Raw genomic sequence first — 17,457 nt, 5'->3', positions numbered from 1 at the left:
TCACAAGAAAAAGAACATGACTTTTGATCCATGGGGTCAGATTAAAAAATTAAATATTACATTTCTTTTTCTTACCACCAACTCCTCTGAGGCACTCTAGAAGGCATTAACACAGAGCAGATGTAAAGCAGATGTTATTCTAGTGTGAAAGTAGTTTGCAGTATTGTGTTGACAGTATGTGAGTGTGTGTGAGTGTCTACGGTTTTGAATATTTTTTTTATACACATGCTAAATGTCATCGATATTGATATTTGTACATTTTCGTTTGTTTGTCTGAGTAAATGTGGCCCTCTGCTTGCCTTTTCTCATGGGGCACATCTTGCTAAGCATGGAATGCCTGCCTAGCTGTTCTGCAGTATCTCCGCTTCTAGCCTTACTATAGTGATATTATTTGTTGTCAGAAGTGTTATATTGGTCCGAAGTTCCGTTTCTAACGTGGTTTCTCTAGTGTTGCAGTCTGTAGTGCCATAGATACAAGTCAGTAGGCTGCAAAGCCTGAATATTTTCTCATGTTTCTGCTTCAGACCTCTTGCTATCGCCCAGTTGAGCATGCTGTGCATGGTTTACAGTAGAAGTCTGTTGTCAGTACGATGCCAAAACATTTGGCTCAGTGACTTTCTGCTTAAAGTTAAGGAACTAAAGAACACATGTGGTACCTGTTTATTTATTTTTCTACCCATTGCTGTTATCACTGTGCAAATAATTGAAAAGACGACTGCAGAGAATCAACTGTTCTGTTTGAGTAGGGGTGGGCGATAAGACAAACATTAAATATCACAATAATTTACACAATACATTTTCATTTTCATTATATCTGATACATTCAAAAGGCTACTTGACACATTAAGCTGCTCAGGACATGTAAACTAATCCTACATGAAAATGTAAGAAAGCTTATTCCAATAAGCAGCATTTACCATAACATTTTCTAGAGTTAAAGCAGCTTTAAGGACAACTAACGCCAGCTGGGATAAGCATTTATAAGTTAAAAGCCTGATGTAAATTTTGACAGACCCTATAAATTACAGGTCATTATGAGTCAAACTACAAAGTCGGACAACTACAAGTACTTAATAGACCCAAGAAGGTATATCAAGTCTGGCGCATATGTTTCTTTGGCTGTAGTAGCGTACCGTGTGATTGGAGAATATTGTAATGTAATACAGTTTGTCAGATTTGCTTTTGCACATTTTAGTGCGCAGCAGCGGTAGGGTGCTCGTAGCGTGTATGTAGCCATTTTCATTTTTTACCTAAATGACTGTGTAATATGCAACAACAGAGATAGAGAGGAAAAAGTCCAGTTTGTGAACCATTTAATTGACTGTTTAGGACTGACAGAAGTTTGCAAAACATTTTTCTCATTCAGAAATGGGGCCTACACCTGGGATTCCCTAAATGAAACAATTTACTTCAGTTCTCTATCAAAATAACAGTAAAACGTTGTCATGTTGCCCACCCTTATGTCAGAGCAATGCCAACTCAAGTACCTTGGAAAACATTTGTGTTGTCAGGGCCAGTACTGGCCTTCAAAGGCACTGCCAAACCTCCGTTAGCAAGAAAAACAATACTATGATATGCTACACTTGTTAAATAGTGTCTTTTTGAAGATTTGCTGTTTGTGCGGTGAAGTGCCATAACAGGACTCTATACTAGACAGCCCCACTTTGTAAAATGGAAAATGTCCTTGTTCTGCTGCTATTTGCTGGTCAGATTTCTTTGTGTGTTATAAGTGGTCAGTACAAACTGATTGTTGTCAGTCACAGTACGTTAGGTGACTCTAGGGAGGTCAGATTCCTAAGCAGTATTTGAAGTTAGCTATTTTCAGAACTTAAAAAAAAAAAAAAAAAAAAAGACTGGCTAAAAGGAACTAAGAAGCCAGATCTGTTTTTTTTACATGTTACAGAAAACACAAAGACAAATGTATGTGTTACATAGTGCAATGGATTAACTAACTGCTTTGCAAGTTTCAGTACTTTGAGGATTTCTCCGTTAAGCCAAATAGCAAAGGCTCAAACTCAAAGAGGCACATTGGACAGTCCTCAGGTTTGGGCTAACCTAAGTTATCTGGCTAACTGGATGGTGAAATGCCCCCAAGATTTGCAAGTGTTTGTTCACTTTGGTCTGTGCATGAGCGTGGCGTCGTTTCCCATCTTGCACACAGATTCATTTGGTCTTTAGCACATACACTTTTCTGTTAGACAGGATCGATGTGATTTACACTATGTTTGTGCGCTGGACTTAAAGGGACAGACCTGCGTTTGTAACTACATGGGAGGCAGTTTGATATGCTGTATAGTGAATGTACTGTACCGTCTTTGTAAAGTGGTTTTAAAATGATATTTTCATAGTATGTTTTGTGGAACTTTGTGTAGCAGAAGCTATTTGTATGTGTGACAAGGTTTGTACCATGTGTGCATATGTGAATATGAATATGTGAGACTGTTCAATCTTAAAAGCTGCTTATGATATTGAAAACAAGGTTAAATAAATAAATAAATACAAATAAAGAGGAAAAGCAGATCAACTCAGCGCAGTCGGTACACTTCATGTCTGTAGCATTCTTTATTAGTAAATGCAAGCTTGTTACACATACACTGAGCAACCATGGGCTGATGCTTTTTTCCCAGTTACATTTTCAGATGCAAACTTCATGTTTGATTCATGGATTCTGGAGAGTGAGGTTTAATCACAATCAGGGATTTACAAACCAACAGAAACATCAGTACAGCATTTGAAAAAGGGCTAAAGTTTTTTGAGAACGAAAACGGTTCATAAGCTAGAAACCAGTTTAGTAAACTAGAGAAAAAGTGTTCCCATTGATAAACATCCATTTTGTAATTTACTTTCATAAATAACCAACTTTCATTGAATTTAACTGTAAGTCTATACAAAGATTCTCATTTGAGGTTTGCCCTTCATTTAACGAGAGATGGAAAAGCAGTCCTTCAGCAGTTAGGAGATTTTCTATGCCTCCATGACTAACTGTGAAGTATTAAAATACATAACTGTTAACACGAGCTATACTTCAGGAACAGTTGGTGTACCTGTGTTTTTGGGTTTTCCACCATTTTCTTTAATTGGGGCCTATTGGTTTGATTCTGTGGATGGATATATATTACTTTGCTGTGTCAATCACATGTTCATTAGCCAGTGACAGACTAGAGCCACTTTCACACATGCATGGCGACCCAGAAATCAGTTTTCCTTGTTACATGTTCGGCTTTCGCTGGAGATGTGTGTCAGCCACCACCCCAATGCCGGTTTGGACCTCGTGTCGGTGGCAGACACAAATCTCCAGTGAAAGTGTGGAATGTGCAACAAGGAAAATGTATCTGTTAGAACTGGGGTGCAGAGCCATGTTCGGTCCAAAAACAAAAACAACACACGAATACACAACGAGTAAACAGCGCTCAACTTTACCACCAGTGTTGTTGTGGTTTTCAAAGAATGTGGTTCCTGTTTGAGACGGGTTTAGCGACATCACCGGCTCCATTCCTCTGAGAAGCTGTGTTATTAGAAACACAACCAGCTAAAAACGATCCCATGCAGTGGGCAGCACATATAGTACCTACTCGGTTGGTTTCGTACCCGGTTTCAGAGACCAGGGCCAGATTTGCCTAATGGAAAAGCAAAAGAGCTGAGCCGAGTCGAGTCGTGTAGGTTCCATGTAGAGGGAAAGCGACAATAATGAATATACGCCTCCTGCATGTGCTGCATAGGCATTGCCCCACGTGAAACCACTGTCAGGATGGATATGGCATGGAAAATCCCTGACTGTGTGCTACATGTGTGAAATGTCCAGAACTGATCCTCCAGACATCTTTTGGAGTTTATACGTGAGAAGAAAAGAGCTTGGACTGAAAACTAGACTCAAAAACGGATTAATTATGATTGTAAACAAACTTGGATATTCAAATATCCTGGGTGCCAAAGCCCCATGATTAAATGACTGTCATCTCTTTAACAAATGTGTTTTTCCTGTTCACGGACTCTGCTTTTTGGTTCTTAAAACCTGGCCTTATATTAACACCACACGTCAGAGTTCTGTTGATCTGACTCACACTGTGTTCCTGTAATTGCAGACTATTTAGGGGAGTGGAAAAAAGGTGTCATGTAAGAGACTGAATGTATTCTGTGTTGTTATTTATGGGAAGAAATCATTGCAAATCCCTGATAGTGACTGAAGAACAGAATGAAGAAGTATGACCGTACAAACACACTGGACAGACAAAGTGCCAAACTACAGCTCTGGCCACTGTTCAAGTTGAAACAGCACTAGGTTTTTCGTACAGAAAGCACCAGTTTTAGTCTAATATAGATTTTAACACAACACTTGCCAGGAAAAGGAGGAAACAATAAAAATTCTCAAGACTTCTCAAATTCACTGGTGTACGAGCACAGATCTGTGGTCTTTTATCTAGTTCTAGTTCAGTGTTGAATTATACAGTCACTTTAATTAAAAGTAATTGTAAGTATTCTCTGTATTTCAAACGGAACATTCTAAAATCTGTTTGTAATGCTTCTCTGTTACTGACCTGGGCAAGTAAGATAGAACTGAACGCTGCTGGTCCCTAAAAGCCTAATACACTGTAGATTTGAAAAATCATTTTAGAAATGGTAATTCTAAATGGTCCACTTTGTATAGATCCGCAAAAACGCCCTTAAGACAGGAGACAATGGAATTTCAAAACATTACTTGCACTTATAAAATCAATTAAACAACCAAAGAAAACTTCCACCGAGTGGCAAACAGTAGGCAGCAACAGAGTTCTCGTCATAGAGGCTATGTTTATACATAACGTAAAGCCAGTAGCTATTGTTTTTACAGTGCAACCAATCTTATAGCAGCTTTAAATCTCTTCTAAATGCATAAAGGAAATTAGTTAAAAGAATAAGCTTTACACCTGGAATTGGGCAAGAAAACTTTTTTTTTTTCACCATGCCCTTACATGACTTCACATAAGAGGATCTTTGTGCAAAGAAAACATTCTGATTGGTGAATCCTAATAGTGTCAGAAAACATGCGACTGTTAGCCCACAGCCAAGTGACATCGTCAAAAAAGTGCCAAAGGAAACGCGCCCCCTTCCTCTTCTCTGTGGTGTTTCATTTCGCTAGAAGCAGGGACGTGTGGAGCCTCACACACTCACGGCTCCACAACTCCTAGTCGAAGTTGTCAAAGTTGAGGACGTTGCCGTCAAAGTGGGTGAGGACGTGTTTCTCGTAGAGATGCTGCTGGCAGTCCAGAGGAAACTGCTCACTGCAGACTGGACACTCCTTCCAGTGGGACTCCACGTGACGCTCGAAACTGCGCTGCTCAAAGTGAGGCGGGAAGATCACCTCACAGAGTGGACAACGCTTATGAACATCAGGCCTGAAAAAGAGAGAGAGAGAGAGAGATACTGAACTAGGATTCTGTTCAAGTGATTATACTGTAACCAAAGGAAATTATTTGATTAAAAATTAATTAAAAAAACGTCCAAAATCTACTATTACGATTATTCATTCATTGTCTGTAACCGCTTATCCAGTTCAGAGTTAAGGTAGATCCAGAGCCTATGGGGATTCACTGGGCGCAAGGCAGGAACACACCCAGGAGGGGGTGCCAGTCCATCTCAGGGTGACACACACTCACACATTCGGACACTTTTGAGTCGCCAATCCACCTACCAACGTGTGTTTTTGGAGCATGGAAGGAAACCGGAGCACCCGGAGGAAACCCACACGGACACGGGGAGAACACACCAACTCCTCACAGTCAGTCACCCGGAGCAGGACTTGAACCCACAACCTCCAGGTCCCTGGAGCTGTGTGACTGAGACGCTACCTGCTGCACTACCAAAATATTCATTCATTCATTATCTGTAACTGCTTATCTAGTTCAGGGTCGCGGTGGGTCCAGAGCCTGCCTGGAATCATTGGGCGCAAGGCGGGAATACACCCTGGAGGGGGCGCCAGTCCTTCACAGGGCAACACAGACACACACACATTCACTCACACTTACGGACACTTTTGAGTCGCCAATCCACCTACCAACATGTATTTTTGGACTGTGGGAGGAAACCGGAGCACCTGGAGGAAACCCACGCAGACACAGGGAGAACTCACCAACTCCTCACAGTCACCCGGAATGGGACTCAAACCCACAACCTCCAAGTCCCTGGAACTGTGTGACTGCGTCACCATTCCTGCTGTGCCACCGTAATAATAATAATTATTATTATTTTTAAAAAATTTTCCTAAAAAGTAGTAGATGTGAACAAGTGTTTTCCAGATGTTCCTCTTGATCGTATGGATTTGTTCAATCTACAGCAGATTAGATTTGACAATGACCTACTCATTAACTGGAAAACACTGATATTTTGTAATAACCTCATAATAAGGGACTGTCATGAGGAGAGGTTTGGAAAGGGTTAAACCAACACACATAATATCACACTGACTGTAGTAATGTTATTTAGATTTGATTCTAATGTTAGGATTTTTAAGTAAATAATGTCTAAATGTTGTAGATAAATAGCTTTTTAAACCTCATTTTCTCAGGTGCATATAACTTTGCACATAACATTTTACTCAGTATAAATGAGACTATGAGGAATTCTCAGCTCATTTTAATTAAAGAAATAAATACAGGCTTCATATTATGTGTTTTTTCTGTTGTCCTAAAATGCACATACATAGGCACCTGCTGTCACTCATAGAAAAGCCCTGAACTGTGCCCTTTTTGGAGAATTTTATTAAATGTGTGTGAGACAATGTGTGAGCAAGAGTGTAACAAACAATGAGGTTTGCATCTAAAAATATATACAGGGGTTGGACAATGAAACTGAAACACCTGTCATTTTAGTGTGGGAGGTTTCATGGCTAAATTGGAGCAGCCTGGTGGCCAATCTTCATTAATTCCACATTGCACCAGTAAGAGCAGAGTGTGAAGGTTCAATTAGCAGAGGGTAAGAGCACAGTTTTGCTCAAAATATTGCAATGCACACAACATTATGGGTGACATACCAGAGTTCAAAAGAGGACAAATTGTTGGTGCACGTCTTACTGGCGCATCTGTGACCAAGACAGCAAGTCTTCGTGATGTATCAAGAGCCACGGTATCCAGGGTAGTGTCAGTATACCACCAAGAAGGACGAAACACATCCAACAGGATTAACTGTGGACGCAAGAGGATGCTGTCTGAAGGGTGCTGACCCGGATTGTATCCAAAATACATAAAACCACGGCTGCCCAAATCACAGCAGAATTAAATGTGCACCTCAACTCTCCTGTTTCCACCAGAACTGTCCGTCGGGAGCTCCACAGGGTCAATATACACGGCCGGGCTGCTATAGCCAAACCTTTGGTCACTCATGCCAATGCCAAACGTCAGTTTCAATGGTGCAAGGAGCGCAACTCTTGGGCTGTGGACAATGTGAAACATGTATTGTTCTCTGATGAGTCCACCTTTACTGTTTTTCCCACATCCGGGAGAGTTACGGTGTGGAGAAGCCCCAAAGAAGCGCACCATCCAGACTGTTGCCTGCCCAGAGTGAAGCATGGGGGTGGATCAGTGATGGTTTGGGCTGCCATATCATGGCATTCCCTTCGCCCAACACTTGTACTAGATGGGCGCGTCACTGCCAAGGACTACCGAACCATTCTGGAGGACCATGTGCATCCAATGGTTCAAACATTGTGTCCTGAAGGCGGTGCCGTGTATCAGGATGACAATGCACCAATACACACAGCAAGACTGGTGAAAGATTGGTTTGATGAACATGAAAGTGAAGTTGAACATGTCCCATGGCCTGCACAGTCACCAGATCTAAATATTATTGAGCCACTTTGGGGTGTTTTGAGGAGCGAGTCAGGAAACATTTCCCTCCACCAGCATCACGTAGTGACCTGGCCACTATCCTGCAAGAAGAATGGCTTAAAATCCCTCTGACCACTGTGCAGGACTTGTTTATGTCATTCCCAAGACGAATTGATGCTGTATTGGCTGCAAAAGGAGGCCCTACACTATACTAATAAATTATTGTGGTCTAAAACCAGGTGTTTCAGTTTCATTGTCCAACTCCTGTATATATAAATAAAGTACATATATAAATCCCAAATTCTTCCTGTTCAACAGCAATCTTTGGCTTGCTCTGCACTCAGAGTCTCCTTTGGAGCTAATTATATTCTCTGGATTGAAATAAAGTTTATAGCAGTTTGGCTGGATAATAAATAAGATTTCCTGTCCTGCTGCCAGCATCCGTGCCACTTGCTTTCAAGCACTGATCTGTTTGTTGTAGCTCCATTTGGAAAATGCTTTGCTCCCACATGGCACAAAGTACCCCTGTGAGTCAGATACTCCTCCCTGGGAAAGTAGGCGGTTCTTAAGGGTTGAAATTCACTGACCACCCTAAATATTGCCTGGGCATGAAGATTCAGAGATGAGGTCTGAGAGGGTCAGGTGAGTAATGTATTGTGTCACAGCTAATGAAAAATCAGCTTGCACATTTTGAATAGCATTTTACAAATTGCCTAACAAGTATTAAGCTTGTTCCTCGTGTTCATCTCTTCTCTAAAGCTGAGTGTGTGTTACCTAGTGTCAAAGCAGAAACTGGTGCGGTTCTCATTGGATTCTGGACTTTGATGATCGCAGAGTGCAGGGGCCTCACCATCACCTCCCTGTTAAGACGACAATACAGTAAAATTAGACGTGCACATTCTGGGCCACTGTCCTTAATTAATTATTAACAGACAAGCCTATTATGAAGCGTAAAACCAATCAAACTAGCAGTTAAACACAGGCTGGTGGAAAATATCCTGTGTGGGGCTGTGTATGCCACACTGTCAGTTTCAACCACCATCCCAATACAATTTAACACACTGTAGGACACCAAAGCTCTGTGAAAATCAATCATATTTCATTCACTTTAAAAACCAATCAGCTAGAACAATAGCGGTCAAAATGATCAGAAAATGCAGCTATAATGTGCTCAGATACAAGGTACATTACATTATATGAATATTTACATTACAAACTGTTTCAGATACATTAGCAAAGACACTAATAAATCAATATTAGGAATTTATAAAATGTTGAATGTTGCCGGATCATACTGTATCTATACACAAAGAAAATTGGGCTCTTTCTCTCTCTGTGAGTGTGTGTTTGTGTCTGGACCAAGCTCTTTGACCTGTAATTTCTTCTCGAAAGTTCTCCTCTCTGAAGGTTTTTGGAGGAGAGTGAGAGTGAGAGACAGAGGGGTTATTGAATTTGGAGGCAGCAGAAATACTGTGCCCTGAGTGACCACCAGTAACAAAGTTGTCCTTCCCCTATGACTCTGCTTGGGGCGATTGACAAAGCGCCACTGAGGCATTAGATTCGAGAATGCTGATTGGCTAAATTCATGTTGCTAATTAGTGCTAATCCTCTCAGTAGTGGTTTTTGATTGGCCGTGCTTCTGCAATGATGTGGTGGTAGATTTGCAGAGTGCTGCAGCGCAACCAATGAAAACACTGCCAAGTAGCAACATTAAAGAAAAAGAAGCTTAGCATTTCTCAAGATATTTTATATGTAACATATTTTACATTCGTAATCTACTTATATTTCAAATAAGTAGTTAATGATTATAGGAAAATGTTTATATTTTAAAGTAAAATAATTATATTTCCACCAGTGGGGGGCGGCACACTAGCACCCTCTATTTACCAACCACCACCGTTTACAAACTACATAGCTCAGCCTTGTTTAGAGGAACATTATGTTTTTCCTCTTGTGGATCTCCCCAAGAGATAGGGGCTGGGGGTTGGTTTCCTACCCTCCTCTAAAAGGTACATAGTGCAGTTTCTGCAGTGCTAAACCTAGAGTTGCAACGGCAGAGGCACTTTTCTCCCTATTACAGCTCAATGAAACATCACAATGATTTTGAAGCTGTAATTTGTAAGGTAGAAATATTATGTAGTGTTCCTTTAAAGCTTCTATGGTAAATCTGCCTATGGCATTAGGAACTGTTAAACATTTGTTAATGTGTCAGTTAATAGTTGTGTTTTGACATGTCTAACACACTGTCACCCCGACATGTACCTGACTGGTTCATATATGGTCTTCAGAAACATCTAATTGCCCCTTGTTTCTGAGATGTTAAAAAACATAAATATGACACACCCATAAAGATCTCTTTAAAACGCATTGTTCTCTTATAAACAGTCTCTCTCTCACTCACACACACACACACACCTACTTTTTTCCACTAAAAGGCATGGCTGTCTGCACACAGCCGGCTCCCTGCAAAGGTTAATGGGCTTTTAATGCAGCAAATGAGAGTGGAAGAGAAGTGGATGAGTATAGAGCAGTGCCACTACGGAACACAGGCCAAAACCCGCAGCCAATTAGCACCGCCCTCGTCAGCCTTGCCGCTAACAAGCCTCCGCCCTCGTCACTCCAGTCCACTAATGAGCCGCAGAAGAAAAGCCTTAATTGTGCTTTTATGCAAATCGCCTACCCTTGCACTGCCCCCCTGACCTGAAGTGTCTAGCTGGTGGGAGAGAGGAAGGAAAGCAGTGGGAAAAGAGACCGAAAGAAGGAAAGAAAGAGCTAGGGAAAGTAAAAATACTGCAAGTCTCCTAAATCCAATATTATACAATTATATTGTACAGTTATATACAAAATTGACTTGTTTAGTTGATTTTCACTGTTTAATTTAACACTGAACAAAATTTTCATTATTTTGAATCACTAAAAATTACCTTACAAGATATACATATGTTTCATTATACATTATTTATTTATATAATTTCCCAATCAAATGACAAAAAAAAATAAAATAAAATAAAAATGTGTTGTGGTCCCTGAAAGAGCCAGATTATACTTCACAGGGGGGCAGGTATGTTTATGTGTAACTCTGACACATCCAGGCCACTGGGGGTCAGTATACTGACCGTTTTATAACATGAATTATCATTGGAAAAAACTGGACCATATCTCCTTTTAAGGAACACTAGGTATTTTTGCTCCTGGACTCCCTCTGCAGAGTGTAATTCACTTTTACAGCACTGTCCAGAAATCAAGGGGGAAGAGAAGAAGGGAAGGAGTGGTTTATTACCCTCCATAGATACATAGTGTAGTTTCTGTAGTGCAGACCCCACACTAGCAACGACAGTGGCACTATTCTTCATAGGTCATTGAAGCATCCTAGTGCTTTAAAAGCCATGATTGTTCCTTTACAGAATGTGTGAAGGGGTGTCCAGATCTTCACATGCAATAATTTTTAGTGGTTAGGGGTAGATATATGAGTAATAGTTGTATGTGTTGCTCTTACACTGGGCCTTTCCTCAGCAGGGTTCTCCAGACCATCGGGAGGGCTTAGACTCCGGGACGGCTGACTGCAGACTACAGGCCCCACCCAAGGGGGTGGAGCTACTGGAGGAGGGCGACATGTCTGCTCTGGAGATAATGCCCCATCTGCACCATCTAAAAGCAGGATACGCAGATAAAAAACTTTTGTAATGCACAGCAGAATTTGCAAGATTAGAGAAGTCTTTCTGTTAAGTTACACTATTAAATTTGGGTCACAAAGGTTTGGACCTTCAGATGAGCAGGCTTTATCAGCTAGAATTACATCGGCACTCTGGCTTGGTCACTCCAAAATTCTAATTCAAATATTTTTTTTTCCGAAAACTGGCTATTAGCTAAATTGTGCAATGTTTATTAACTTTCTAAAATGCAAATGCATATATATGATAATAGTAATAAAAAACACATTTAACTGTAATATTTGAATTAGAATTTCGTAGGCACGGAGGCGCAACAGGTAGTGTCGCAATAGTGGTAGTGGAGCAACAGCTCCAGGCATTCGAGCTGTCTGTGAGGGGTTTGGTGTGTTCTCCCTGTGTTTGCATGGGTTTCCTCCGGGGGCGCCAGTTTCCTCCCACGTTCGAAAAACACACGTTTGTATGTGGATTGGTGACTCAAACGTGTCCGTAGGAGTGAATGTGTGAGTAAAACTGTGTGTGTGTGTGTGTGTTGCCCTGTGAAGGACTGGCGCCACCTACAGGGTGTGTGCCTTGCACCCAATGATTCCAGGTAGGCTCCGGTCCCACCAAGACCCTGAACTGGATAAGCGCTTACAGATAATGAATTAATTAATTAATTAATTTGAGCTTAGTTTATGAATCTGAAACTGTGATTAAATATCACTAATATGCAAAAAGGAAGAAATCAGGAGAAGGAAAATTAAAACACCTTACTGCTCATCGTAAATGCTACATTTGAATGAGTACTTTATGCTCAACCATATACTCTCCAATGTCGTTATAGCACATATTTTAATCAATTATATTGCAGGAAATGAGACTAAGAATGTCACTGTTCAGTGTACCAGCCTTACAGTTTTACTGCGCATACGACTCTAAAACTCTTGAACATTGAATACAGCTGTGTATGGGACCCAGATATCCCTGGAACCTTGTTGCCTCTTTTGAAGCTACACTTTTCCGGACGGAATCAGCACTCACCGCGTGTCTGCTGTTCAGAGTAAGGGTTTCCATACTGCAGCTCTGCAGGTTGCTGGGGCACCAGTGGAAGTGGGGGTGGGTCCTGAGGGTATGGCAGAGGATACCGCAGCACCACAGGCTCCCTGACCTCCGACCCCTGGCTTCCAGCTCCTTCCTCTCTGCCCACACATGAGCGCAGCTCCTGAGAGAGATAAACATGGCCGGAGTACTGCTGAGCAATGTGTTTGAAGGAGTTTGGGAGGAAACATTTGCTTCGTAAACATAACTACAACAGTCACCATGGTAATATGGGAAAGATAACAGTTGCATTCTTGGCAAGAAAACCTAGACAAGCTAGAGCAGAAGTTTTCAAATACTTTAATTCCAAAGGACCCTTTCGCTTGGGGGAGGGGGGGGGGTGAGCATTGTCCACTTAGCCATGCCATTCAAGATAGCAGACCGGACTCTCATGGTGGGTAGGATGGCCCTACTTCTTCCTTCATAAAAAGCACAATGCTAGACAGTGTGGACAACTGTTTGCTAGCATAAAAAAATCCAGACAGCTAGGGTTCTCATCCAAGAATGTTGAGCTGTCCTGTAGCGCTGAGTTACGTCTTCTCAAGTCTCAGAGGAAGCATACGCATGTCCTCACGCTGCTAGCATTGTGCATGACTGGGAGAGAGAATACATTTTTTTTTTGCTTGATGGAATTGCTGCAAAAGTCAGCTATGCTAGTACGAGTGGATCTGACACAGCAGTGCTGCTAGAGTTTTAGCATAATTTACCAACCAAAAATATCCAGCCGACAGCGTCCTGCGTCCACTGATGGAGGACTAGAGGAAGACCAACGCAACTGTGCAGCAACAGATGAGCTACTGTCTCTGACTTTACATCTACAAGGTGGACCAAACAAGGTAGGTGTGTCCAACAGAGTGGACAGTGAGGGTTTAAAAACTCCAGCAGCACTGCTGTGTCTGATCCACTTGTACCAGCACAACACACACTAACACACCACCAGCACGTCACCACGTGTCACTGCAGTGCTGTGAATGATCCACCACCCAAATAAAACCTACTCTGTGGTGGTCCTGTCCTTCTGACCACTGAAGAGCAGGGTAAAACGGGGATAAGAAAGTATGCAGAGAAACAGGTGGACTACAGTCTGTAATTGTAGTACTACAAAATGCACCTGTATGGTCAGTGGATGTATGTATGTATATACAATAAAACTCAGTCATTACTTTACCATGGATACAAATCCTTATACTTGTGCAAAGTCCTTACTGAGAAGCAGTTACCATTGAAGTCTAAACAAAGGAAGCTAACTCTTAGGCCCTGCGAGAGGAACTGATTATATTTATACGGATGAAACATTCCCCATCTTTAAATAGCTCTGGCACAGTATGGCCTCTGTCTTTCTTTTGCTCTTTTCTCTCGCTCCCCTCTTTGACCTGAGAACTGAGGGTCACGATTAGAGGAATTATTCCCACGTTTAACATTTAACACAAGTGCTGATGGGTAATCAGGGAGCTGGCGGTGGCATTTAGTTACTACCAGCTACGCCAGGCCATTCGCACTCAGCCTGCCTCGAATGTCTTAATTGCAGAGCCTAATAAAAGTACTGATGATACAAAAAGATCCTCATTAACTTTCATCATTTCTAGCTAAAGACTCTAACAGTAGCCTTTTGGATCACAGCAAATGCAGTGGACACCATTACAAATGGCCAACCCAATCTGTGAGTGTATCTCAGAGGATTAAAAGCATGAAATAGATGCATCTTATAGTTGACGGAGATGTTTTATGGCTCAAATTTATTCTAGACTTCATTCTAGTATGTGCTAGAACAGGTTTATGAAGGAAAGGGCTTGCCTCCTCCAGCCTTTCCTTCTCTCTGGTCACATCAGCTAGACTCTCCCTGAGTGAAGACACTTCTCTATCCTTCTCAGCCAGCTGAGCCTATGGAGACACAGAAATATATAAAGTCATAAAAAGGATTTATGTGTTAAAGTAGTCACTGGAAAAAAAGCAGGATTAAATTGGCTTATGCATAAATATCACAGACAGCGGTTTGGAGGTTATTCCTATTAGTCATGTACCGCAAGAATTTAGCATTTAGAAGGTATCTGCTGACCACTACAACACCCCATACCCACACGGTTACTGTTGGGACAAGTCCACCAAATGGAAACAGGAAAAAAAATCCTAATGTTGAATAATTAACATATTGCATTGATCCATTTTGTTGATCCATTCATCACACGCTTCTAGCACAGGGTCAAGGGCGGCTGGTATTTTAAAATTAAAATTCACCATTACACAGAAAAAACAAGTTTTCGTTCTGCAGCTTTACTTACTTCTTATGTTATTCAACATATGATACTGACACTGCATTTCCTGGATATATGGAGATTCTCTACTAAACCTACAGTATTTTAAACATGGACACCATGTGATGGACCCACTCTATGGTGCACATTTTTTTTAATCTGAGGAGCGTTACACTTCACAGGGAAAACAAAATGTAAAAACAAATAAATAGTCAATTTCATAAATATTGTTAGATTCATTAGTTGTTACCAGAAACAGCTGAAACTAGGCAGTGGTTGTGTATAAAGAGATCACAGAGTAATTGGGGAAACATACTGGTTATAGGTACAAGGAGGACAACACAGGTGAGTCTGGGTACTGTGTTGCATTATTGCAGCTTCCAGGAATATATTACATAAAGTTATCATGGAACTTGTTGCAGTCAGCATGCATTAACGGTGCCAGTGGGGGTAGGTACAGCCTTAGTCACCAGGGAGGCCAGTGTGGATTTACGGTTGCTATGGTTAAGGGGAGGGTAGGGTGGAAGCTTGGAGGGGGGTGGGTCTGGGACGTCAGACTTCACTGTTGAGCCTTCCTGAGGTGTCATAGGCTTAATTTAGCAAAACACTGACGAGCAACGGTGACGATGAGTCCTGTGAAGAATTACTGACGCAGTGGCTGAGTTGCATACACAAGGGCTGAATATTTTTACATATGTAGGATATTTTACATCTTACCCTGTGTATGAATGAACTATTCTTGATGGTGGTTGCATGAATGCAGGAGTGTGTGACTATGTAACAGATGTGTAATTGTGCAAACCTTGTTTCTGGAAAGGAATGTATTTACCTGAATATAAAAATGTAAAAATATTTCCAATGTTTTCACTTTTCACAGTGGTACAGGAACAACCTGTATCTGTTTATTATATTTTGTAAAACACAGCGTTTGTATTTACACCTTTTATATTTAAACGTTTTATTCAGGACTGAGGATACTTATTATTGATGTTTCTCCCATTCTTGCTTTATATAAGGCTTCAGAGGCTCAGCAGTCTGTAGCAGTAGATGTCTCATTTGTCTCCTGATGCACCACAGGAGACAGATCTGAACTGCAGGCAGATGAGTCAAGCACACATACACAGGCAAAAGGCACCATTTCCTGGCGAGGCAAAGGCACTGTGTATGTCTCTAAAATCCAAAATATACCTCCTTGACAAATGATTCCTTCCAATTGTAATTTCTCTGGATTTCCTGAATCTTTCCCACATTATTAGGCACAATAAATCTAAATTCTTTGCCTTCTTTCATCAAGAAATATACTTTTTGAATGGTTTGGAGATCCTCTCGGTCAAAACAGTGGCGATACATTCCTTTTACATTTGCCAGTTGAACAAAAGTTACGAATCACGGTATTCACTGCAATTTTCAAAAGATTTCCCAGCTTTTCTAGAAGTGTGTGTGTACGTATGTGTATGTTTGTAAATGAAACTGACAGCGACTGATGCAGAAGGTGATGCTGACCTCTTTCTTTAGTTTACATGAGTAAAGCTGTCTCATCCTTAAAGTAAAAAAGAGACTATAACCTCCATTTACTGCACACTGATCCCTCTCTCTCTGAGTTATGGCTGTGTGTATGTGTGTGCGCGCGCGTTTGGGTGAAGAACACTGATGAAATGGTTGGACTCAAGTTTCTTACCCTGTCTTCTAGTAAACACTCATAAAGCACAGTGTGTGTATGTGTGTGTGTGTTTAAACGGGCTATAAATAAAGCACTCTCGCCTTTGATGGTGTCTCCAGCTTTGTCTAAATACTCAGACAAGGGAAGCCCTTTACAACTCCATCTCTTCTCCACTCAGTCAACACAGTTTTATGGCTCCCTCCCTCTTTCTCTCCATCTCTTTTTAATATATATATATATATATATATATATATATATATATATATATATATATATATATATATATATATATATATATATATTTCTCATACACAGACACACACAAACCTCACAGAAACTTGATATCAGAGTGAGTCGGGAAGACTGACCTGGGACCAACCCAACACAGCTCTGTCTGAGATGTGTGTGTGTGTGTTAAGTGTATCACTAGTTGAAACTGATGTTATATTCTTTACTAATTTTTGCCCTTTCACCTTAAATGTTATTTTAGATATTTGCTTTTCATTCTCAGTTTATCATATCCAAACCTTCATTTCCACATTGACTGGGTCAGTGTAATATTGGTGTTATACTGTACTGGCTGAAATAAATGACAATAAGTACATAATACTACACAATGGGCTGGATGATATGGCCAAAATTATATCACAATATATTTCTTAAATTCGGTCGTTGCGGCATCACCCTGATATTGAGGTGAACAAAATATTGCCACAGAAAATCTGCCAAAAACAAACAAGAAACATGACATCATTTTCAAACATAAGCCTATTGTTCTGTCGATATTAATATCTGAATAATAATGATAACCTTTAAAACTGATTGCAATGAACTGAAGGCAGTGCCCTGTAATGACCATCAGTCAGTGACAGATGCTGTAAATATATATTGAAATATTGAAAATATGTTTTAAAAACCATATCATTGTTATTGCAGTATTTTATATTGTGATACAAACTAATATTGAATTATTATCCAGCCTCTAATTGTACATACTG

The 17,457-nt window shown here is 40.8% G+C and overlaps 1 protein-coding gene across 3 annotated transcripts in view; it reads right to left on the bottom strand.

The window, feature by feature from the left end:
• Nucleotides 1–2,531: 2,531 nt before the first annotated feature.
• The window catches only part of tax1bp1a (Tax1 (human T-cell leukemia virus type I) binding protein 1a), a 37,582-nt gene continuing 22,656 nt past the window's right edge, over nt 2,532–17,457 (bottom strand). For all 3 annotated transcript variants that reach the window (XM_066673705.1, XM_066673707.1, XM_066673706.1), the window contains exons 13-17: nt 14,342–14,428; nt 12,491–12,671; nt 11,296–11,447; nt 8,574–8,659; nt 2,532–5,372 (exon numbers count right to left, since the gene is read on the bottom strand). In XM_066673705.1, the coding sequence (XP_066529802.1) occupies nt 5,162–5,372; nt 8,574–8,659; nt 11,296–11,447; nt 12,491–12,671; nt 14,342–14,428 (717 nt within the window). In that variant the 3' untranslated portion in view covers nt 2,532–5,161. The remainder of the gene's footprint in view (nt 5,373–8,573; nt 8,660–11,295; nt 11,448–12,490; nt 12,672–14,341; nt 14,429–17,457) is intronic.

This window comes from Hoplias malabaricus, chromosome 6, assembly GCF_029633855.1.
Source record: "Hoplias malabaricus isolate fHopMal1 chromosome 6, fHopMal1.hap1, whole genome shotgun sequence".
NCBI lineage: Eukaryota > Metazoa > Chordata > Actinopteri > Characiformes > Erythrinidae > Hoplias > Hoplias malabaricus.
Note: the sequence above shows the minus strand (reverse complement) of the source record. Positions and strands in the feature narration are given on the sequence as shown.